This window comes from Symphalangus syndactylus, chromosome 11 (assembly GCF_028878055.3).
Source record: "Symphalangus syndactylus isolate Jambi chromosome 11, NHGRI_mSymSyn1-v2.1_pri, whole genome shotgun sequence".
Taxonomy (NCBI): domain Eukaryota; kingdom Metazoa; phylum Chordata; class Mammalia; order Primates; family Hylobatidae; genus Symphalangus; species Symphalangus syndactylus.
In genome coordinates, this window is record NC_072433.2 from 102,171,916 (window position 1) to 102,196,367 (window position 24,452).

The following is a 24,452-nucleotide window of genomic DNA, read 5'->3' on the forward strand; positions in this document are numbered from 1 at the left end:
TAGCTAGACCATTATATACACTAATTAAAGAAACTCAGAAAGCCAATACCCGTTTAGTAAGATGGACAACTGAAGCAGAAGCAGCTTTCCAGGCCCTAAAGAAGGCCCTAACCCAAGCCCCAGTGTTAAGCTTGCCAACAGGAAAAGACTTTTCTTTATATGTCACAGAAAAAACAAGAATAGCTCTACGAGTCCTTACACAGGTCCGAGGGACAAGCTTGCAGCCCTTGGGATACCTGAGTAAGGAAACTGATGTAGCGGCAAAGAGTTGGCCTCATTGTTTACGGGTAGTGGCAGCAATAGCAGTCTTAGTATCTGAAGCAGTTAAAATGATACAGGGAAGAGATCTTACTGTATGGACATCTCATGATGTGAATGGCATACTCACTGCTAAAGGAGACTTGTGGCTGTCAGACAACCGTGAGGAAAGTAACTAAAATTATAAATCCCCATGGCCCTCCCTTATCATATTTTTCTCTTTACTGTTCTCTTACTCCCTTTCACTCTCACTGCACCCCCTCCATGCTGCTGTATGACCCGTAGCTCCCCTTATCAAGACTTTCTATGGAGAATGTGGCTTTCTGGAAATATTGATGCCCCATCGTATAGGAGTTTATCTAAGAGAACCCCCACCTTCACTGCCAACACCCATATGCCCCGCAACTGCTATAACTCTGCCACTCTTTGCAGGCATGCAAATACTCATTATTGGACAGGGAAAATGATTAATCTTAGTTGTCCTGGAGGACTTGGAGCCACTGTCTGTTGGACTTACTTCACCTATACCAGTATGTCTGATGCGGGTGGAGTTCAAGATCAAGTAAGAGAAAAACAAGTAAAGGAAATAATCTCCCAACTGACCTGGGTACATAGCACCCCTACCCTGTACAAAGGACTAGATCTCTCAAAACTACATGAAACTCTCCGTACCCATTCTTGCCTGGTAAGCATATTTAATACCACCCTCACTGGGCTCCATGAGGTCTTGTCCCAAAACCCTACTAACTGTTGGATGTGCCTGCCCCTGCACTTCAGGCCATACATTTCAATCCCTGTACCTGAACAATGGAACAACTTCAGCACAGAAATAAACACCACTTCCATTTTAGTAGGACCTCGTTTCCAATCTGGAAATAACCCATACCTCAAACCTCACCTGTGTAAAATTTAGCAATACTATAGACACGACCAACTCCCAATGCATCAGGTGGGTAACTCCTCCCATACGAATAGTCTGTTTACCCTCAGGAATATTTTTTGTCTGTGGTACCTCAGCCTATTGTTGTTTGAAAGGCTCTTCAGAATCTATGTGCTTCCTCTCATTCTTAGTGCCCCTTATCACCATCTACACTGAACAAGATTTATACAATCATGCTGTACCTAAGCCCCGCAACAAAAGAGTACCCATTCTTCCTTTTGTTATCGGAGCAGGAGTGCTAGACAGACTAGGTACTGGCACTGGTGCTATCACAACCTCTACTCAGTTCTACTACAAACTATCTCAAGAACTAAATGGTGACATGGAACGGGTCGCCAACTCCCTAGACACCTTGCAAGACCAACTTAACTCTCTAGCAGCAGTAGTCCTTCAAAATCGAAGAACTTTAGACTTGCTAACTGCCGAAAGAGGAGGAACCTGTTTATTTTTGGGGGAAGAATGCTGTTATTATGTTAATCAATCTGGAATTGTCACCGAGAAAGTTAAAGAAATTCGAGATTGAATACAACTTAGAGCAGAGGAGCTTCAAAACACTGGACCCTGGGGCCTCCTCAGCCAATGGATGCCCTGGATTCTTCCCTTCTTAGGACCTCCAGCAGCTATAATATTGCTACTCCTCTTTGGACCCTGTATTTTTAACCTCCTTGTTAAGTTTGTCTCTTCCAGAATCAAAGCTGTAAAATTACAAATCGTTCTTCAAATGGAACCCCAGATGCAGTCCCTGACTAAGATCTATCGCGGACCCCTGGACCGGCCTGCTAGCCCATGCTCCGATGCTAATGACATCGAAGGCACCCCTCCCAAGGAAATCTCAACTGCACAACCCCTACTATGCCCCAATTCAGCAGGAAGCACTTAGAGTGGTTGTCGGCCAACCTCCCCAACAGCACTTGGGTTTTACTGTTAAGTTGGGGGACTGAGAGACAGGACTAACTGGATTTCCTAGGCCGACTAAGAATCCCTAAGCCTAGCCAGGAAGGTGATCACATCCACCTTTAAACACGGGGCTTGCAACTTAGCTCACACCCGACCAATCAGAGAGCTCACTAAAATGCTAATTAGGCAAAAACAGGAGGTAAAGAAATAGCCATCATCTATCACCTGAGAGCACAGCAGGAGGGACAATGATCGGAATATAAACCCAGGCATTCAAGCCAGCAACGGCTACCCTCTTTGGTCCCCTCCCTTTGAATGGGATCTCTGTCTTCACTGTATTAAATCTTGCAACTGCAAATAAAATAAAATAAAATTAAGTAAAATTCATATGGAACCAAAAAGAGCCCAAATAGTCAAAGCAATCCTAGGCAAAAATAAAGCCAGAGGCATCATATTACCTGATCTCTTACTATACTATAAACCTTCAGTAACCAAAACAGCATGGTACTGGTACAAAACTAGACACACAGGCCAATGGAACAGAATAGAGAATCCAGAAATAAAGCCACACACCTACAGCCATCTGATCTTTGAGAGAGTTTACAGAAATTATCAACAAGGAAAGGACTCCCTATTCAATAAATGGTGCTGGGATAACTAGCTATATGCAAAGAATGAAACCATTCCCCTTTTACCATATACAAAAATTAACTCAAGATGGATTCAAGATTTAAATGTAAGACCTCAAACAGTAAGAACTATAGAAGAAAACCTAGGAAACACCACTCTGGATGCTGGCCTTGGGAAAAAAATTATGACTGTATTCTCCAAAGCAATTGCAACAAAAACAAAAGTTGATAAACAGGACCTAATAAAGAGTTTCTGCACAGCAAGAGAAACTATCAACAGAGTCAACAGAAAACCTACAGGTTGGAAGAAAATATCTGCAAACTATGCATCTGATAAAGTTCTAACATCCAGAATCTATAAGAAACATAATTGAACAAGCAAAAAACAAATAACCTCATTAAAAGCATGGGCAAAAGACATGAACAGATACTTCTCAAAAGAAGACATACAAGCAGCCAATAAACATATGAAAAAAGGCTCAACATCACTATTCATCAGAGAAATGCAAATCAGAAACCACGATGAGATACCATTTCAAAGCAGTCAGAATGGCTATTAAAAGGTCCAAAAATAACAGACGCTGGCGAGTCTGCGGAGAAAAGGCAATGCTTAAACACTGTTGGTAGGAATGTAAATTAGTTCAGCCACTGAAGAAAATAGTTTGGAGATTTCTCAAAGAACTTAGCTACATTTGACTCAGTAATCTCATTACTGGATATATAGTCAAAAGAAAATATATGATTCTATTAAAAAGTCACATGCACACATATGTTGACCACAGCACTATTCCTAACAGCAAAGACATGGAAGCAACATAGATGCCAATCAACAGTGGATTGAAGAAAATATGGTACATATACACCATGGAATACTATGCAACCATAAAAAAGAATAAAATCATTCCCTTTGCAGCAACATGGATGCAGCTGGAAGCCATTATCATAAGTGAAATAACACAAGAACAAAAAACTACTGCGTGTTCTCACAAGTGGGAGCTAAATATTGGGTACTCATGGACATAAAGATAGCAACAACAGACACTGGGGACTAATAAAGAAGGGAGGGAGGGAGGGGACAATGGATGAAAATTGTTGGGTACTATGCTCACTGTCTGGGTGACAAGATCATTCATATCATAAACCTTAGCATCACACGACATACCCATGTAACAAACTTTTACACCTACCCCCAAATTGCAAATAAAAGTTGAAATTACAAAAATAAATAAAAAGAAATAAGCCACCTACTGAGTCCAGATAGGTTAAAAAAAGGAATCTAGGGAAAAAGAAGAATTTTATTCTGAAGGATTTTTAAGTTATCCATAGGTATTCAGACTATAATCTATACTTCACATATGGCATATTTCAACTTATTTGTATTTTAACAATATTGTACAATCTTTCACGTCAGAGTCTAGCCAGAACTTTAAGGATACTCTTTTTTTTTTTTACTGTAACAATTATTCTTCTCTATTGCAAAGAGAAGACCACAGATAAGAGGTATAAACTCAAGAGAAGCAGCAACTCCATTAGTCACAGATTATGTCAGCATGGAATGGCCAACTGGGAACAGAAATGCCAGAAAGCTGAAACAAAAAGCTGCAATAGCTTTCCAAGTCTTCAAAAGTTCCTTTTGAGTTGTTCTAACATCTTGGAACATTATAAATACCCTTATTTAAGCAGTCAGCACAATGCCCATTTTCCAATTTATAACACCCCCTCAGCGACCACCACATATATTCTTCCCCTTCTCTCCCCCAGGAAGATAAATCCTGTTGTCTGCATCCCTAGAGAGCCCTTTTTGGCTAGCTTCCAGTTGGGTTTGGCCAATAAACAGCACCAGTAGAACAGGTGGAGGATGGCATCACATCTCTGGCAATAGCTGCCTTTCATGGCGACCTCAGCTCCTGCCAGGAAATCTTTCCTTAATCTTCTAACTCTCAGATCCAAGAAACACGATATTTTCCTCTTGTCCTTCTTCCCGCATCACTGCTACAGAGGCAATAATGGCTCCAGGCTGTTGCTAGTCTTAAGTGTCTCACCAGTGCTCACTGCTTCTTTACCGCTGCCCATATTGTTAGGCAATTCTTTCATGAACTTTTCCTTTGAATCGTATCTGGTGAATTCTATTTCCTGCCAGAACCCTGAACAATTCACCAGCCTAAAGACTTTTTCACACATATTTTGCACGGCAGTTCCTTAGCGATCAGGTGTCAAAATTTACAACGTCTTCCTTAGAGGGGTTACCCTCACCACCAAATCTAATGCCAATTCCCACCTCCAGCAGTCTGTAGCCCCTTCCCTGTTTTTATCATCTCTCCTTGCTAGAAGGCAAACTCCATGAAAACAGGAACCTAGCACGGCTGTCTTGTTCACTTTGTGCCCACTACACAGCACTATACTTTATAGACAGCAGCAGTTAAAAACTTTTTGTGAAGTGAATGAAATAGTTCCAAATTAAACTTAACAAAATGAAATATCTTCAAGTTTATTTTTAAAGCAAAAGAGTCTCAACAAAAACTCTAATTTTAGGATATTCCCATAAACAAGCAGACAAAACTCCTTTAAAATGAATGCAAATCTCTCTGGTAGAACATGATTTCTTTCTTAAGAGTATTCTTGCCTATAATACTGCAGCAATACAATTGATTATATTTCCACATGAGACACACTTCCAGGGCCTAATCAGATTATGGACTGTGGCAAAAGATTTAACAGGCCCAGATAGTGTTCAGTCCCCAAAAGGAGATAGCTCTGACTCATACTATTTTCAAGAGAGCAACTGTGCACATGACAATTAAGTTATTATCAAGAATCATAGGGATAGCCTTGAAAGAAAAAACTTTTAAGACCCATCAAGCATTAGTAAAGATTCACTGTGATCCACAACCCACCACAACTACCAGAATCACAGATCAAAGAGTATGAATATGAACAAAGGACCGCTCATCTGGTCAAAACCTGATCTATTATGTATCAGAAAAGAAATATTAAACAATTTAATAGAATAAACCAGGGAAGTTCCAAGATGGCCAAATAGGAACTGCTCCAGTCTGCAGCTCCCAGCCTGAGTGACGAAGAAGGCAGGTGATTTCTGCATTTCCAACTGAGGTACTGGGTTCATCTCACAGGGGCTTGTCAGACAGTGGGTGCAGCCCATGGAGCAGAGCGGGGCATCGCCTCACCACGAAAGTGCAAGGGGTGGGGGAATTCCCTTTTCTAGCAAAGGGAAGCCGTGACAGACAGCACCTGGAAAAACGGGACACTCCCACCCTAATACTGCACTTTTCCAATGGACTTAGCAAATGGCACACCAGGAGATTATATCCTGTGCCTGGCTCAGAGGTTCCCACACCGACAGAGCCTCGCTCACTGCTAGCACAGCACTCTTGAGTTTGAACTGCGAGGTGGCAGCAAGGCTGGGGGAGAGGCGTCCGCCATTGCTGATACTTGAGTAGGTAAACAAAGTGGCCAGGAAGCTCAAACTGAGTGGAGCCCACCACAGCTCAAGGAGGCCTTCCTGCCTCTGTAGACTCCACCTCTGGGGGCAGGGCATAGCTGAACGAAAGGCAGTAGAAACTTCTTCAACGTCCCTGTCTGACAGCTTTCAAGAGAGTAGAGGTTCTCCCAGCATGCAGTTTGAGCTATGAGAATGGACAGACGGCCTCCTCAAGTGGGTCCCTGACCCCCTGAGTAGCCTAACTGGGAGAAACCTCCCAGTAGGGGACAACTGACACTGCATATGGCAGGGTGCCCCTCTGAGACAAAGCTTCCAGGGGAAGGGTCAGACAGCAACGTTTGCCATTCTGCAGCCTCTGCTGGTGATACCCAGGAAAACAGGGTCTGGAGTGGACTGCCAGAAAACTCCAACAGACCTGCAGCTGAGGGTCCTGACTGTTAGAAGGAAAACTAACAAACAGAAAGGACATCCACACCAAATCCCCATCTGTACGTCACCACCATCAAAGACCAAAGGTAGATAAAACCACAAAGATGGGGAGAAACCAGAGCAGAAAAGCTGACAATTCTAAAAATCAGAGTGCCTCTTCACCTCCAAAGTAACGCAGATCCTTGCCAGCAATGGAACAAAGCTGGACCGACAATGACTTTGATGAGTTCAGAGAAGATAGCTTCAGACAATTGGTAATAACAAACTTCTCCGAGCTAAAGGAGGATGTTTGAACCCATCGCAAAGAAGCTAAAAACCTTGAAAAAAGAGTAGACGAATGGCTAACTAGAATAAACAGTGTAGAGAAGTCTTTAAATGACCCGATGGAGCTGAAAACCATGGCACAAGAACTACGTGATGGATGCACAAGTTTCAGTAACCAATTCGATCAAGTGGAAGAAAGGGTATCAGTGATTGAAGAGCAAATGAATGAAATGAAGCGAGAAGATAAGTTTAGAGAAAAAAAGTAAAAAGAAATGAATAAGGCCTCCAAGAAATATGGGAATATGTGAAAAGACCAAATCTACGTCTGATTGATGTAACTGAAAGTGAAGGGGAGAATGGAACCCAGTTGGAAAACACTCTTCAGGATATTATCTAGGAGAACTTCCACAATGTAGCGAGGCAGGCCAACATTCAAATTCAGGAAATACAGAGAACGCCACAAAGATACTCCTCGAGAAGAGCAACTCCAAGACACATAATTGTCAGATTCATCAAAGTTGAAATGAAGGAAAAAATGTTAAGGGCAGCCAGAGAGAAAGGTTGGGTTACCCACAAAGGGAAGCCCATCAAACTAAAAGAAGATCTCTCAGCAGAAACTCTACAAGCCAGAAGAAAGTGGGGGCCAATATTCAACATTCTTAAAGAAAAGAATTTTCAGCCCAGAATTTCATATCCAGCCAAACTAAGGTTCATAAGTGAAGGAGAAATAAAATCCTTTACAGACAAGCAAATGCTGAGAGATTTTGCCGCCACCAGCCCTGCCTTACAAGAGCTCCTGAAGGAAGCACTAAACATGGAAAGCAACAACCAGTACCAGCCACTGCAAAAACATGCCAAATTGTAAAGACCGTCAATGCTAAAAAGAAACTGCATCAACTAATGAGTGAAATAACCAGCTAACATCATAATGACAGGATCAAATTCACACACAACAATATTAACCTTAAATGTAAATGGGCTAAATGCCCCAATTAAAAGACACAGACTGGCAAATTGGATAAAGAATCAAGACCCATCAGTGTGCTGTATTCAGGAGACCTATCTCACATGCAGACAGACACACACAGGCTCAAAATAAAGGGATGGAGGAAGATCTACCAAGCAAATGGAAAACAAAAAAAGGCAGGGGTTGCAATCCTAGTCTCTGATAAAACAGACTTTAAACCAACAAAGAAAAAAGAGACAAAGAAGGCCATTACATAATGGTAAAGGGATCAATTCAACAAGAAGAGCTAACTATCCTAAATATATATGCACCCAATACAGGAGAAACCAGATTCATAAAGCAAGCCCTTAAAGACCTACAAAGAGACTTAGACTCCCACACAATCAGAATGGGAGACTTTAACACCCCACTGTCAACATTAGACAGATCAATGAGACAGAAAGTTAACAAGGATATCCAGGAACTGAACTCAACTCTGCACCAAGAGGGCCTAATAGACATCTACAGGACTCTTCACCCCAAATCAACAGAATATAAATTCTTCTCAGCACCACATCCCACTTATTCCAAAATTGACCACATAGTTGGAAGTAAAGCACTCCTCAGCAAATGTAAAAGAACAGAAATTATAACAAACTGTCTCTCAGACCACAGTGCAATCAAACTAGAACTCAAGATTGAGAAACTCACTCAAAACGGCTCAACTACATGGAAACTGAACAACCTGCTCCTGAATGACTACTGGGTACATAATGAAATGAAGGCAGAAATAAAGACGTTCTTCAAAACCAATGAGAACAAAGACACAACATACCAGCATCTCTGGGACACATTCAAAGCAGTGTGTAGAGGGAAATTTATAGCATTAAATGCCCACAAGAGAAAGTAGGAAAGATCTAAAATTGACATCCTAACGTCACAATTAAAAGAACTAGAGAAGGAAGAGAAAACACATTGAAAAGCTAGCAGAAGGCGAGAAATAAGTAAGATCAGAGCAGAACTGAAGGAGATGGAGACACAAAATCCCTTCAAAAAATCAATGAATCCAGGAGCTGGTTTTTTGAAAAGATCTACAAAATTGATAGACCACTAGCAAGACTAATAAAGAAGAATAGAGAGAAGAATCAAATAGACACAATAAAAAATGATAAAGGGGATATCACCACTGATCCCACAGAAATACAAACTTCCATCAGAGAATACTATAAACACCTCTATGCAAATAAACTAGAAAATCTAGAAGAAATTGATGAATTCCTGGACACATACACCCTCCCAAGACTAAACCAGGAAGAAGTTGAATCTCTAAATAGACTAATAACAGGTTCTGAAATTGAAGCAATAATTAATAGCCTACCAACCAAAAAAAGTCCAGAACCAGACGGACTCACAGCCGAATTCTACCAGAGGTACAAAGAGGAGCTGGTACCATTCCTTCTGAAACTATTCCAATCAATAGAAAAAGAGGGAATCCTCCCTAATTCATTTTATGAGGCCAGCATCATCCTGATACCAAAGCCTGGCAGAAACACAACAAAAAAAGAGAATTTTAGACCAATATCCCTGATGAACATCAATGCAAAAGTCCTCAATAAAATACTGGCAAACTGAATACAGCAGCACTCAAAAAGCCTATCCACCATGGTCAAGCTAGCTTCATCCCTGGGATGCAAGGCCGGTTCAACATATGTAAATCAATCAACATAATCCATTGTATAAACAGAACCAAAGACAAAAACCACACGATTATCTCAATAGATGCAGAAAAGGCCTTTTACAAAACTCAACAGCGCTTCATGCTAAAAACTCTCAATAAACTAGGTATTGATGGGACGTATCTCAAAACAATAAGAGATATTTATGACAAATCCACAACCAGTATCATACTGAATGGGCAAAAATGTAAAGCATTCCCTTGGAAACCTGGCACAAGACAGGGATGCCCTCTCTCACCACTCCTATTCAACATAGTGTTGGAAGTTCTGGCCAGGGCAATCAGGCAGGAGAAAGAAATAAAGAGTATTCAATTAGGAAAAGAGGAAGTCAAATTGTCCCTGTTTGCAGATGACATGATTGTATATTTAGAAAACCCCATCATCTCAGCCCAAAATCTCCTTAAGCTGATTAGCAACTTCAGCAAATTCTCAGGATACAAAATCAATGTGCAAAAATCACAAGCATTCCTATACACCATTAACAGACAAACAGCCAAATCAGGAGTGAACTCCCATTCACAATTGCTTCAAAGAGAATAAAATACCTAGGAATCCAACCAACAAGGGATGTGAAGGACCTCTTCAAGGAGAACTACAAACCACTGCTCAATGAAATAAAAGAGGATACAAACAAATGGAAGAACATTCCATGCTCATGGGTTAGAAGAATCAATATCGTGAAAATGGCCATACTGACCAAGGTAATTTATAGATTCAATGCCATCCCCATCAAGCTACCAATGACTTTCTTCACAGAATTGGAAAAAACTACTTTAGAGTTCATATGGAACTAAAATAGAGCCCACATTGCCAAGACAATCCTAAGCCAAAAGAACAAAGCTGGAAGCATCATGCTACCTGACTTCAAACTATACTACAAGGCTACAGTAACCAAAACAGCATGGTACCGGTACCAAAACAGAGACATAGACCAATGGAACAGAATAGAGTCCTTGGAAATAATACCACACATCTACAACCATCTGATCTTTGACAAACCTGACAAAAACAAGAAATGGGGAAAGGATTCCCTATTACAAAATGGTGCTCGGAAAACTGGCCAGCCATATGTAGAAAGCTGAAACTGGATCCCTTCCTTACACCTTATACAAAAATTAATTTAAGATGGATTAAAGACTTAAATGTTAGACCTAAAACCATAAAAACCCTAAAAGAAAACCTAGGCAATACCATTCAGGCCATAGGCATGGGTAAGGACTTCATGACTTAAACGCCAAAAGCAATGGCAACAAAAGCCAAAATTGACTAATGGGATCTAATTAAACTAAAGACCTTCTGCACAGCAAAAGAAACTACCATCAGAGTGAACAGGCAACCTACAGAATGGGAGAAAAGTTTTACAATCTACCCATCTGACAAAGGGTTAATATCCAGAATCTACAAAGAACTTAAACAAATTTAGAAGAAAAAATCAAACAACTCCATCAACAAGTGGACAAAGGATACGAAAAGACACTTCTCAAAAGAAGACATTTATGCAGCCAACAGACACATGAAAAAATGCTCATCATCACTGGCCATCAGAGAAATGCAAATCAAAACCACAATGAGATACCATCTCACACCAGTTAGAATGGCGATCACTAAAAAGCGAGGAAACAACAGGTGCTGGAGAGGATGTGAAGAAATAGGAACACTTTTACACTGTTGGTGGGAGTGTAAACTAGTTGAACCACTGTGGAAGACAGTGTGGCGATTCCTCAAGGATCTAGAACTAGAAATACCATTTGACCCAGCCATCCCATTACTGGGCATAAACCCAAAGGATTATAAATCATGCTACTATAAAGACATATGCACACATATGTTTATTGTGGCACTATTCACAATAGCAAGGAGTTGGAACCAACCCAAATGTCCATCAATGCCAGACCGGATAAAGAAAATGTGGTACATATACACCATGGAATACTATGCAGCCATAAAAAAGGATGAGTTCATGTCCTTTGTAGGGACATGAACGAAGCTGGAATCCACCATTCTGAGCAAACTATTGCAAGGACAGAAAACCAAACACTGCACGTTCTCACTCATAGGTGGGAAGTGCACAATGAGAACACTTGGACACAGGGTGGGGAACATCACATACCGGGGCCTGTTGTGGGGTGGGGGGATGGGGGAGGGATAGCATTAGGAGATATACATAATGTAAATGACGAGTTAATGGGTGCAGCACACCAACATGGCACATGTAAACATATGTAACAAACCTGCATGTTGTGTACATGTACCATAGAACTTAAAGTATAATAAAAAAAAAAAATTCAATAATTGGTTATTGTGCCAAAAAAGACTTCCCTGTCAGTGAAACTGAATAGTTCTGGAGAAAAATGCTTTCTCAACTATACACCCATCAACCAGTAGAACCCACGCTTGGTTTTAAAGTTAAGGATAGGTTTACTTTTTATTACCCTTTTGTTTGGTTCGAATATTTCCAGTGATTTCCAGGTCAAATGTTTACTTTGTTCATCACCATAAAAAATACCCAAAACACATAGATTATACCAGGGCAGTCTTCTAGTCGTCTAGAAATCAAATACTGAAACCCTAGGGAATCTGGTTCCATTCTTAGGCTTTATGTCCCATGTTGAATCCTAACAGCATTTGAAAGCCTACTATGTGCAAAACATTATAGGTTGTCAATAATTGCAATAGTAACATTGCATGTAAAAATATTACAAACTTCAGTGGACATCATGCACTATGGATACATATTCTACCAGAAGGAAGGCTGTTTTCATATTCTCTTGCATAAACTTGCTGCTCTAGCCTATGGACAGATTATTTCATCTTAAAAGATAATTAAAACAGAAAAAAAATTAATGGAATGTTTATAAACATATGCGATTGCCAATATGGTTTGTTGTTTTATTTTATGTTTGTTTTTTTCCACAGGAGAGCAGAGGAAAAAACTTACGGTTCATAAATGCTTAATCAAGTGTCCTTGATTCTCTAAAATTTCTCCTCAAAGATGCCTGGCAAAGTATCTCCAAGAGCTTTTAGCATTCTATAATCATGCATTCTGATTTGTTGCGCTAAGGAAAAAATAAAATCTAGAATTGCTTAGACAGTAGAACTATTTACAATATTTTATAAAATTGAGCTATATTAAGTACAGTGTTATAAGGTGGTTACTATATTGTACTATTCAGTAGATACTTTCTGATGTCTTACAGTATATACCATTTGGTTTAAAGATATTTTGAATATATTAATTATAAACACAGCATTTTGCTAACTATTAAAATGTTGACCCTCAGATCCTTAGTCAAGATATAACTTTTACCATATTTTTCCTTTGAGGATAAAAGAACAAACCTGCACTATTATTAGCTTATGTAATAAAAATAAAATTTTATATTGTTTTATATTAAAAAAATATATGAAAATTGAAGTTTTATGTTAAGCTTCTCTAATAATCACTTTCACAGAAATTAAGCTAATAAATAAATGTTCAAAATGATTTCATATAAAACTGTAGCTCTGAGTTAATATGTACAGCTAATCATGTTTTCATAATCAGTTTGTTTCAACTTTTCATGTAAACATACTAAAAATTCCTGGAATGCAGATTTGAATAATTACACATGAATTCTTTTTAATTTTTTATTAAAAATGAAAGAAACACAGCTAAACTGTTTACAATGTACAAGGTTTGAAACGGCTATCCTATTCCTGTTAAAGCTTCATATTTAAAAATGTCTACATGATATGTGCTTGTACAAGGCTTGAGTATCAAACTTAACCACAAATGTGACTTTAGCAGCTTTATTGCACAATGATCCACATAACGCTGCATTATTTGCTTAGTTTAGCCTACATCATAAAGTGCTATTCATAGATGGGAAATTAACAGCCTGCTAAACACTGAAGTTCTCCATGATATGTGCTACTTGAGTTGAGGGTAAAAAGCTAATTTAATGCTACCAGCCTGAGTAACAGATTTCCATTAAAAATATAACAACAAGGACAACCAAAAAAAACAGGCCTAAAAGTTTTGGTTACCCTGTCAATACATGTCAAAAGCATTCCATAAATGATTACTGATACAATGCATAAAAGTAGTTTCTGAACATTCTAACCTCAAAAAAAAAGTACTTTAAATAAAAACCACCTACTTGAAAGCAACACCTTTCAAAAACAGACACACAATTTAGATAGAATGTAATTCCTCAAATTAAAAGATATTTTAAAGGGTACACAGTCATTGTGATCTTAGTTATCATTTCTAAGTAATTAAATTTGTATTTTTACTGGCTTATATTAGAAACGCTTATTACCAATGAGAAATAGAAAATGCCACATAAATGAACAATTAAATGTTATAAAAATTTATAATATATGTAACACTACTAAAATATATAATGAACTTTTCAAACATGTAAATATAAACCAGGAAAACCTGATATGTAATAATTGGGCCAAAAATGAAAATCACAAAACACAGTAAGGGGGTAAAAGAATAAATATGACTTTAGTATCAGTCCATCTTTACCAATATATCTGAAAAATAATTCTTTCATATAAGAACAAATATTTTCACAGAATAAGAAAAACTGAAGATAAATTTCTCTGAAAAAAAGTATATAAAGTGAGAAGTTTAATGTGTTAGCTGAGAACTTTGTGTTTTCTGCAAGAAACCATGCTTCCTACCCACGCTGTTAAATGAGTGTTATGGCTAAGCAGACTCTTAAAATGTCCTTAACAATACAGTTTGTGGTCTTAACAAAACAAAACAGTAGTATTCCTTTTCCAGGCAATATATTTTTAATAGTTACACACTTTAAAATACATAATTTTCCACTTAAATATACTACCACTTTTATGGTGTTTTTCTATTTACCTATTTAGAACTTTGTTTTCCTATTGAAAGCAAGACACAGTGCTTAGTACTAATTCCTATCCATAAGGCATTTAAAAAATATCTTCTCTTAGGACATAAACATGATATAAAAATGAAAAATCAAACACAAGAGAATCATAATAAATACTTTTGTATCCCCCCCACCGTAAGGAAAGTGTCAGCAACACCAGCTGACAGAAATAAATTAGATATCCTGTACATAAAGTAAAAGACAATCCAGTTGCAAAGTTAACCACTTCGGTATTAACTTGGAAAGAACATCTTCACTGTCATCATTTGTGAAAGGCAGAACAAGGATATGGAAGACACAAGGCTGTTTAGATTTTCTGTATTTCAAGAAGAATCGTACTCAAACACAAGTGGGGTGACAGAACACTCAGCGATATGTAATTAGTTACGAAGGTTAACGCTAAGGCATTGCTTTGTTTACAGTTTTTATCCTGAGTCACATCAGATGTTTCAACTACATGTCCTCTTGGTATTCCAGATATTTTGCTGTGATGGGTTCTTCAAGCTGAATTCCTCCACTGCCCATTAATGCAAATGCTGGATACAGTGTATGTGAACAGTCCACTTGGCGCTCATAAAGGCATTTCATCTGATCCATATCATAGAAATTTACTTTACCTTTATCATAGTCAAGGAAAATCCCAATACTTGTTGGCATAGGGAGAACTCTATTTTCAGGTTCATTAGAAGAAGGTGACTTGGGTATAAAAAATTTCTTCATGCCTATAGTAACTAAGGTAAATGGTTGTGAAGAATCAAAACAGGCATCCTCACTTCCACTGTCATGCCCACTGTCTTGCTCATATCTGAAACATAATACAAAGTATCTGTATCTTCAACCATAGATCTAAGTATCTTCAAAACATTTTCACAGGATAATATACATTGATGTAAAGTTAAAATAATTTTTACATCAAAAACTTTCTATTAAAACAAAACCAAAAACATAAAAATGACACATTGCAATTTAGAATTATACCACAGACTCAGCCCCAAATTCCCTGTCATTAAACACTGCTTTAGTTACATATACAAGTGAAACCCTAGAAAATCATTGATAATTTTAGCCTTCCAAAAAGTGAGGGAGCAGGCAGTGAAGGAACTGGTCAAATGTTAAATTTTTATAGCACACAATCATGTACAATCATGCACCACATAACATTTCAGTCAACAACAGACCTCATATACCACAGTGGTCCCATAAGATTAAAATGAAACTAAAATATTTCAGTTGGGCGCAGTGGCTCATGCCTGTAATCCCAGCATTCTGGGAGGCCAAGGCAGGAGGACCACTTGAGGCCAGGAGTTCCAGACCAACCTGGCCAACATGACAAAACCCTATCTCTACTAAAAATCCAAAAAGTAGCCAGGCATGGTGGTGTACGCTTGTAGTCTCAGCTACTCGAGAGGCTGAGGCATAAGAATCACTTGAACCCAGGAAGCAGAAGTTGCAGTGGACCGAGATAGCGCCACTGCACTGCAGTCCCGGCAACAGAGCGAGACCCTGTCTTAAATAAATACATTCATTCATTCATTCATTCATTCCTATAGCTTAGTGACGTGGTAGCCACTATAAGGCCGTAGTGTAACCCGTTACATGTTTGTGGTGATACTGGTGTAAACAGTGCTTAAAGTTGTTACACAAAAGTGTAACACATACAATTATGTACATTATGTAATATTTAATAAGTGACTGTTACTGGCTCATGTATTTATTATACAATGCTTTTACTGTTATTGTAGACTTACTCCTCCTACTTATTTAAAAAAATGTTAACTGTAAAACAGCCTCAGGCAGGCCCTTTAAGGAGGTTTTCCAGCAGGCGGCACTGTTATCCTAGGAAATGACAGCTCCATGCATGTTACTGCCCCAGAAGACCTTCCAGTGGGACAAGACGTGGAAGTGGAAGACAATGATATTGATGATGTTGACCTGGATAGGCTATTATGTTTGTGTCTTCATTTTTAACAAAAATGCTTAAAATGTTAAAAATTTTAAAAATTAAAAAAAAAAACTTGTAGAACAAGGCTATAAAAAAAAATTGGGGGGCCACGAGTGGTAGCTCACGTCTGTAATCCCAGCACTTTGGGAGGCTGAGGAGGGCGGATCACCTGAGGTCGGGACCAGCCTGACCAACATAGGGAAACCTCATCTCTACTAAAAATACAAAACTAGCTGGGCATGGTGGCACATGCCTGTAATCCCAGCTAGTTGGGAGGCTGACGGAGGAGAATTGCTTAAACCCAGGAGGTGGAGGTTGTGGTGAGCCGAGATCATGCCATTGCACTCCAGCCTGGGCAACAAGAGCGAAACTCCACCTCAAAAAAAAAAAAAAAAAATGTATATTGATGTACAATGTGTTTGTGTTTTAAGCTAAGTGTTCTTACAAGAAAGTTAAAAAGTTTTTTTAAAAATTGAAAGTTTATAAAGCTAAGGTTAATTTCTTAAAGAATATATTTAAATAAATTTAGTGCAGCCTAAGTGTATAGTGTGTTTATAAAATTTACAGTAGGGTGCAGCAATGTCCTAGGCCTTCAAATTCACTCATGGATGCACCCAGAGAACTTCCAGTCCTGCAAGCTCCATTCATGGTAAGTACCCTATACAAGTATACAGTTTTTTATCTTTTATAACATTTTTATTGTACCTTTTCTATGTTTAGATACACAAATACTTACTGTTCCATTAAAACTGCCTACAGTATTACAGTACGTGCTGTACAGGTTTGTATTCTAGGACCAAAAGACTGTTCCACATAGCCTAAGTGTGTCGCAGACTATTCCATCTAAGTTTGTGTAAGAACACTCTATGATGTTCTCGCAACAATGAAATTGCCTTGCAATATATTTCTCAGAACATATTCCTGTTACTAAGCTAATAAGGCGGAGCTTACAGTGAGCCGAGATTGCGCCACTGCACTCCAGCCTGGGTGACAGAGCGAGACTCCGTCTCAAAAAAAAAAAAAAAAGAAAATACAGGCCGGGCGCGGTGGCTTACGCCTGTAATCCCAACACTTTGGGAGGCTGAGGCAGGTGGATCACCTGAGGTCGGGAATTCGAGACCAGCCTGACCAACATGGAGAAACCCCGTCTCTACTAAAAAAAATCAGCCGGGTGTGATGGTGCATGCCTATAATCCCAGCTATTTGGGAGGCTGAGGCAGAAGAATCGCTTGAACCTGGAAGGCAGAGGTTGCGGTGAGCCAAGATCGCGCCACTGCACTCTAGCCTGGGCAACAAGAGCAAAACTCTGTCTCAAAAAAGAGAAGAAAATACAAAGATAAGATGTATGCCCTAAACCAAGGAATTACCAGGCTAAGTGAAATATATGAGCACTGTAAAATAATGCAAGAGAAAAAAAGCATGTTTCATTCTCATCCTAAGAACTCTATTTCCTGGTTGGGATTTCAACATGGATGTATGAAACAAACAAAGATTATGAAGCTTTTTCACCTTTATCATAAAACAATAAAAAACATATAAAATTTTGAAACATGTTCCCCATTTTTTTCAATATGCCTATGTAGCTTTTATATATTTTGGATAATACTGCATCAACAATGTTTATTAGGTTTCTCCACTTCTATTTCTCATGTTATGAACTTTTTAAACATTAATACTAATTTTCTATCAAGTGGACATGTCACTATGTTTTACCGTTACAATTTTCAGCATTATATAAATTTTTCATCTCTCTGCAAAAAGCTTTTCCTATCATTCAGATTGTTAAAAGCTGGGATACTGTTCACATGAGTGGTCAAAAATTATTTTTCAAAGCTAGTTGACCTTACTCCATCTGAAAGAACTGAACTGTACAATCTTCATTAGTCAATCTCTTAAGAACGTGGAAGTCTTTTGCTGTGGAAATATGTCTACCATGACCCAATTTTGAAAAGGACTTATGGGAAAGTTTAAAGAAACTGTGTCCCATAAGAAAAGAACAACTTAATTGTGAAGTATGACAATCAGAGGCATTGTATTATATACGTGGGTAATTTTTATGACATAATTTAGGCAACAGGTGAAAGACTTTCAAAATTTAAAACTGTGAAGCTATATCATAATCAAGAGATATCCAAAACAGATTTCCTCATGATATTAAAAAGTTACTGCTAACTCTCCTTATTCTGATTACAAGAATACCCAGCTCCTTTTCTCAATCAAGCCACAGCCAAAATACTAGAATCTAAGAAATAAGAAATGTATACTCCAAATGTAACAAAGCCGAGTCTATTTTCAGGCTTACTTTTAAAAAATTATCAAATTCTAGATCAATACAAAAACCTACCTTGGACTAACTGCATCCCGGGGAGAACGGAGCCATTCTTGTAGTTTATCGCTAGAAGCAACTCCCACTTTTACCAGGTATGAATACGGTTCCACACGGAAGGCCCAGAAGTGTTTTCCTTTTGTAATGCCAGTATCTCCAATGATGTAGTCTAAGCTTGTGTAATAACCTACTTGGATGCGTTCTGCAGCAAGCAGAAGATTAAATCCAGCTCTACTCTCGACACGGTCTCTCTTCAAGTTCAGCAGGAGGTGTTCATTATTATAGCCACATTTTTCATCAAAGAGGAAGCTGAAAACTAAATGGAGCTTAAAATTAATATCAGGCTAAAAATTATCATTGCTCTAGTTTGTTAAATCTGATAGGTTTTCTTACAGAAATTACTGAAAAGAGACAGGAAGGGGGAAGGAGGTGTCACACTACCCCAGACAACTATGACAAGCGAAAACCCAACTTAGCAAATATATCTTACCCAGTATATTCTCTACATAAAAATCTTCAGAAATCTCAAAACGCAGATGAAAATATTTTAAATATATGTGAAAATTTATACAAACAGCTCTTTGGAATAGAGATAGCAAATCTATCACAGGTATTTCACACTATTGAATTTGTTCTTTTATCTTTACTAAAGATAAAAAATAATCAAGTTGTATATTTTCATAAATAGCTCTATATTTTCTTACTGTAAGTTTTGTTAATTTGGGACATTTTAGCTATTTTAATAAAGCTTTTTCTGTAACAACTAACATGGGAGACATAAGAAACATGGGACAGGGTAAAAAAACAAAAACAAAAACACAGCTTTTGGGTTGAGAGAGACCTGGGTTTGAATCCTGGTCAAGCATTCAACTAGAGTTTCATCCAAACTTTAATTTCTTCATCTGCAGAATGATCATACCACTCCCATAAGTCTGTATCAACTCAAATATATTAAGCATAACATTGGCTGCTAGCCAATGGGGAAACAAGCACAAGTCCATCAACAGATGAATAAAGAAAATGTGGTATATACATACAATGGAATATTATTCAGCCTTAACAAGGAAAGATTTGGATACATGCTACAACATGGATAAATTTGGATACATACATTTGGATACATGCTACATGTATGATACACGCTACAACATGTATGGATAAATTCAGATACATGCTACAACACGGATAAATTTGGATACATGCTACAACATGGATAAATAAGCCAGATGTAAAAGGACAAATATTGCATTATTCCAGTTATATGAGATACCTAGAATAGGCACATTCATAGAGACAGAAATTAGAATCGAAGTTACCAGCCTCTGGGGACAGGGGAAATAGGAGTAACTGTTTAATGGGTACACGGTTGCAGTTTAGAACGAAAGTTAAGGAGATAAAAGTGATAGTTAAATAATACTGTAAATGTACTTAATGCCAGTGAGCTGTATACTTAAAAACTGTTAAGATAATACCTTTTATCTTTATTACACCACAATTTAAAAAATGACCCCCAGGCATCATAGTGCATACCTTTAGTCCTAGCTACATGGGAGATAGGAGGATTGCTTGAGTTCAGGAGTTTGAGGCCAGCAAAGGCAACATAGTGAGACCCCATCTCTCTCTCTCTCCCTCCCACTCTCTCTCTCTCTATATATATATATATATATATATATATTTTTTTTTTTTTTTTTTAAACAGGCTGCTAGTAGCTGGGCATGGTGGCTCACACCTATAATTCCAGCACTTTGGGAGGCCGAGGTGGGTGGATCACTTGAGGTCAGGAATTCAAGACCAGCCTGGTCAACATGGTGAAAACTGGCTCTACTAAAAATACAAAAATTAGTCAGGCATGCTGGTCTGCGTCTGTAATCCCAGCTACTACTCAGGAAGCTGAGGCAGAAAAATTGCTTGAACCCAGGAGACAGAGGTTGCAGTGAGCTAGTGAGCTGAGATGGTGCCACTGCACTCCAGACTGGGTGACAGAGCCAGACTCCACCTCCAAAAAATAAAAAAGGCTGCTAGCAAACTACAGCCATTACCCATATGCGAGCTGACCATTCTTCCTGCTAATGCCTATTTTCCTGGCATGATTATTTGTGCTTGCTCTCAATCTCAAAAGTCTCCCAGTTTGCAAAATAAATTTAAAAGGTCACCCTAGTCATGTATCTTCTCTTATAAAAAGGAAGACAACTGTTAACACTTCCTCTCCTCCCTTCCCCTCCACTATGTGACTGAAAACAGCTGTTATGTCCAGGTTTTTCTTCCACTTTCAGGCAGAAAGACTAGAAAAGGAAGCGGAAATAGCATAAACCATAAAATACTCACTTAATACTTGCAAATTCATCCCAAAACTCTCTATTGGATTTGATTAAAATTTAAGAAATACAATTTTAGCCAATCTTATATGTTTGTATTCCAATTTTTTAAAAGCTACAATGTGCATCAAAAACAAACTGTGCTTTTCTATTTTGAACAAAGAAGGAAGAAAGGGGAGAGTGCAGAAAATATGGGTTCATAAGACACTAAAAACAGGCAGGGGGCAGTGGACCTAAAATCCAATTAAAGGTATCTCTGAAGCAGTGACTGAAAGGGGAAAATGTTTTCCTGCTAACCAGGCTGAGCACAACTTTGGTTCTCAATATCCCTTGTTCATGGAGACATCATAGTGAACATCAACGAAACTTTAAAGTCATTCTCATTCTATAAAAATCTTTAGATGTTCTATATGTAGTATCAGTGGTTTTTAACTTGGGAAGGGAGGGGGCGATGACTGGGCATAAGGAGCTTTTAGCGCGGGAGGAAAAGCTATTCATGTGATTCTAATATATGGCTTCCATCCCTATTAGCTGAGAAGGGCCAAGTTAGATAAAAAATCCAGACAAATCAGAATTAGGTTAAATCAAAATTATATTTTAGGATATTAGACCAATAAATTTTAAATATTATGTTTTAGAGATTTCCATAAACTAACCAAAAATATAGAATTATATATTTAAAACTTTTAAAGTAGCATTTTTGCTATTTAAATCCCAACTTAATAGCTCTGCTCACCCAAATTTCTTCCTTCCATGTTTTTCTCTATCTGACATCAGTTAAAACCTAATCCTGTTCTCAGCCTAAAAGGTAAAATTCAAGTACTCAGTTCATTTCTAAAGCCCAGCTGGGATAGAAGCTACTTTTCCGGAGTCTTTAAAAACAAGAGCTGGTTTCAGTGCAGGTCTACATGGAGATACTGACTAGTTTATTTTATCAAGGTCTCTTGCAATTCTATGCTTTTTTTATTCCTGATATTCACCATACCTGGAGCTGGAGGAGTATGAAGAATCAATTCTCTGCTGCAAGGACTACAGACTGAACCCTTGTAAGCTCTTACTCTGAAAGCATAGGTACTACTATTTTCCAAGTCTTGAATTATTTTACTTGTTCCACACACTTCTATCTCATTCCATGACATTTCATCATCTCTACTGATTTTCCGATATTCAAGAACATAGCTATCAGCTTTATCCTTTTCTGGATGGTGCCAATTTATCAAGGCATTGTTATAAACTTTGCTCTGTTCCTCATTGATCTCTGGCACATCTATGCCTGAAAGAATTATGAAATAGAAAACAACATTAAAATATTGGCATTTAAAAACCAGTGTTTTTCCTCAATAAAATGACATATAAACAATATTTAATGATTTCTATACTGTCCAATAATTTTCTAAATTTATGATACTATATATAAGAAAGCACAAAAATTAAATATATTAAAATTTTTTATATATTTTATATTTAAAAGGTATATCTGTATTTGTAACCGAAAGGAGAAAGAAGAGTAAAAAAGAAAAAAACTGACTCAAAGCCACAAGTAAATTTTTTTTAACCACAGGATTTCTACCTGCTGAATAACAGCCCAGGACTTGGAATTTTTTTACCTATGTCCCCCCCTAAACAAACTATTATTTTAATATTTTAAAACCTAAGTCTGGGAAGAATATCTAACTCTCAATGAATTTTTTTTTTTTTTAAGACAGAGTGTTGCTCTGTTGCCAAGGCTGGAGTACAGTGGCCTGATCTCAGCTCACTCCAACCTCCGCATCCCAGGTTCAAGTGATGCTCCTGCCTCAGCCTCCCAAGTAGCTGGGATTACATGTGTGTGCTACCACACCTGGCTAATTTTTTGTATTTTTAGTAGAAACAGGGTTTCACCATGTTAGCCACGATGTTCTCGATCTCCTGACCTCGTGATCTGCCTGCCTTGGTCTCCCAAAGTGCTGGGATTACAGGCATGAGCCACCGCGCCTGGCCTCTCAGTGAATATTTTATCATTTCTTTGCATAGTTTATTCTGTAGCGTTGCAAAGCAAATTAATTTTTCTAAATAAAATCATGGTACATATTTTTGTAAGGAAATCAGAAACTAAAAAATACACATTAAAAGATTTTAACTAACTCAAAGGTAATTACTATAACTTTTTGTATAGATCTTGCCAGTATTTTCCCCCTCAACGGTATACTACCTACATGGGTATATCAACATTTCACTGTTTAGTTTTGGAAACAGGTTTCTGGTTTTTCACTAAAAATAAAATGATTCTAAATCTTTGTTCATATGCATAGTCCTTTCTGTAGAGCCAATTCCTAAGCTTAACTGCTGGAAGCATATGCTAAGAACAATACACTATAAAAGCTACACACACACATTTATGACAAATCACAGAGAAGGACATGAATAAGAAGCAGAAATCTCTCTCCTCTCCTTATTCCCCAATGTATAAGCATGTCTGTGTATGCTGCATTTATACAACTGAATGTTATGCAGCCATAATGAGATCTGGAAAGTTATCCAAAATACATTTTAAAATTAAAAAAAAAAGTTACAGAATAACAAATAGTATGCCTCCAACCCCATACTCTTTTTCTCTTTTTTTGAAACATAGCTTACTAAAAAAAAAAAAAAACAAAACGCATGTAGCAAAAAATGAGGGGAAGATTCATCAGCCAGTAGCTAGGTGACTACTATCCCATTCTCATCCATCTGTTTTAGTGGTTCCTTGCTATACAATGGTATAACCCAGGATCACCCACCCTCAGCCTCACCTTTCCAGCAACCATTTTGGGATCCACAGGGAGGGAGGACCTAGGACTCACAAGTAAGCAAATATCTATTTGTATATACACTACTCAAGCACACATTTTGGAAACACAGTATAGTGTATGAAATACAATCAGCATTTTAAGTGATGACAAATATCTACTTGAAAAAATAAGATAGTCATAATAAATAAGTATCAGATTCAGGTATAGATTTGAAAATGAGGTCACAGTAATCCTTCAGAGTTTTAAACTTTTAACAAGACAAATTTCCTTGTATTAATGTACAAATCTACAAATCTGCACCTATAAAGTAATTATACTATAAATATATCTTTCTAATGTTCACCATCACTAGAAGAGAAATCTTAGGGAGAGGAATGAGGTGAGAGAAGAAAAAAAGGCAAGGAAGACCTCCCTGCTAGGGAGTAGCAAAATACAAACATAAGCAAGTGTTATGGGCTGAATTGCATCCTTCCCCAGTCCCCCAGAGCCCACCCGTCGCCCCTGGAAATTCACAAGTCCTAACCTCCAGTACGTACCTCAGAATGTGACTGTATTTTAAAATAGGGTCTTTAAAGAGGAAATTAAATTAAAATCAGGTCATTAGAATGGGCCCTACTCCAGTATGACCAGTGTCCTTATAAAAA

At 38.0% G+C, this 24,452-nt stretch overlaps 2 protein-coding genes across 5 annotated transcripts in view; one reads left to right on the forward strand and one right to left on the reverse strand.

Moving 5' to 3' along the window:
- Positions 1-451: 451 nt before the first annotated feature.
- Positions 452-2,078, forward strand: LOC129457769 (syncytin-1-like). The gene is given in 2 exon segments (XM_055233251.1): positions 452-1,116; positions 1,118-2,078. Coding segments are annotated over 2 exon segments (1,626 nt in total).
- Positions 2,079-14,756: 12,678 nt separating this feature from the next.
- TRIM36 (tripartite motif containing 36) overlaps positions 14,757-24,452 on the reverse strand; it is a 53,381-nt gene continuing 43,685 nt past the window's right edge. For all 4 annotated transcript variants that reach the window (XM_055299076.2, XM_055299077.2, XM_055299078.2 and 1 more), the window contains 3 exons: positions 22,023-22,310; positions 18,741-19,038; positions 14,757-15,259 (listed from right to left, as the gene is read on the reverse strand). In XM_055299076.2, coding sequence (XP_055155051.1) covers positions 14,908-15,259; positions 18,741-19,038; positions 22,023-22,310 — 938 coding nt within the window. In that variant the 3' untranslated portion in view covers positions 14,757-14,907. The remainder of the gene's footprint in view (positions 15,260-18,740; positions 19,039-22,022; positions 22,311-24,452) is intronic.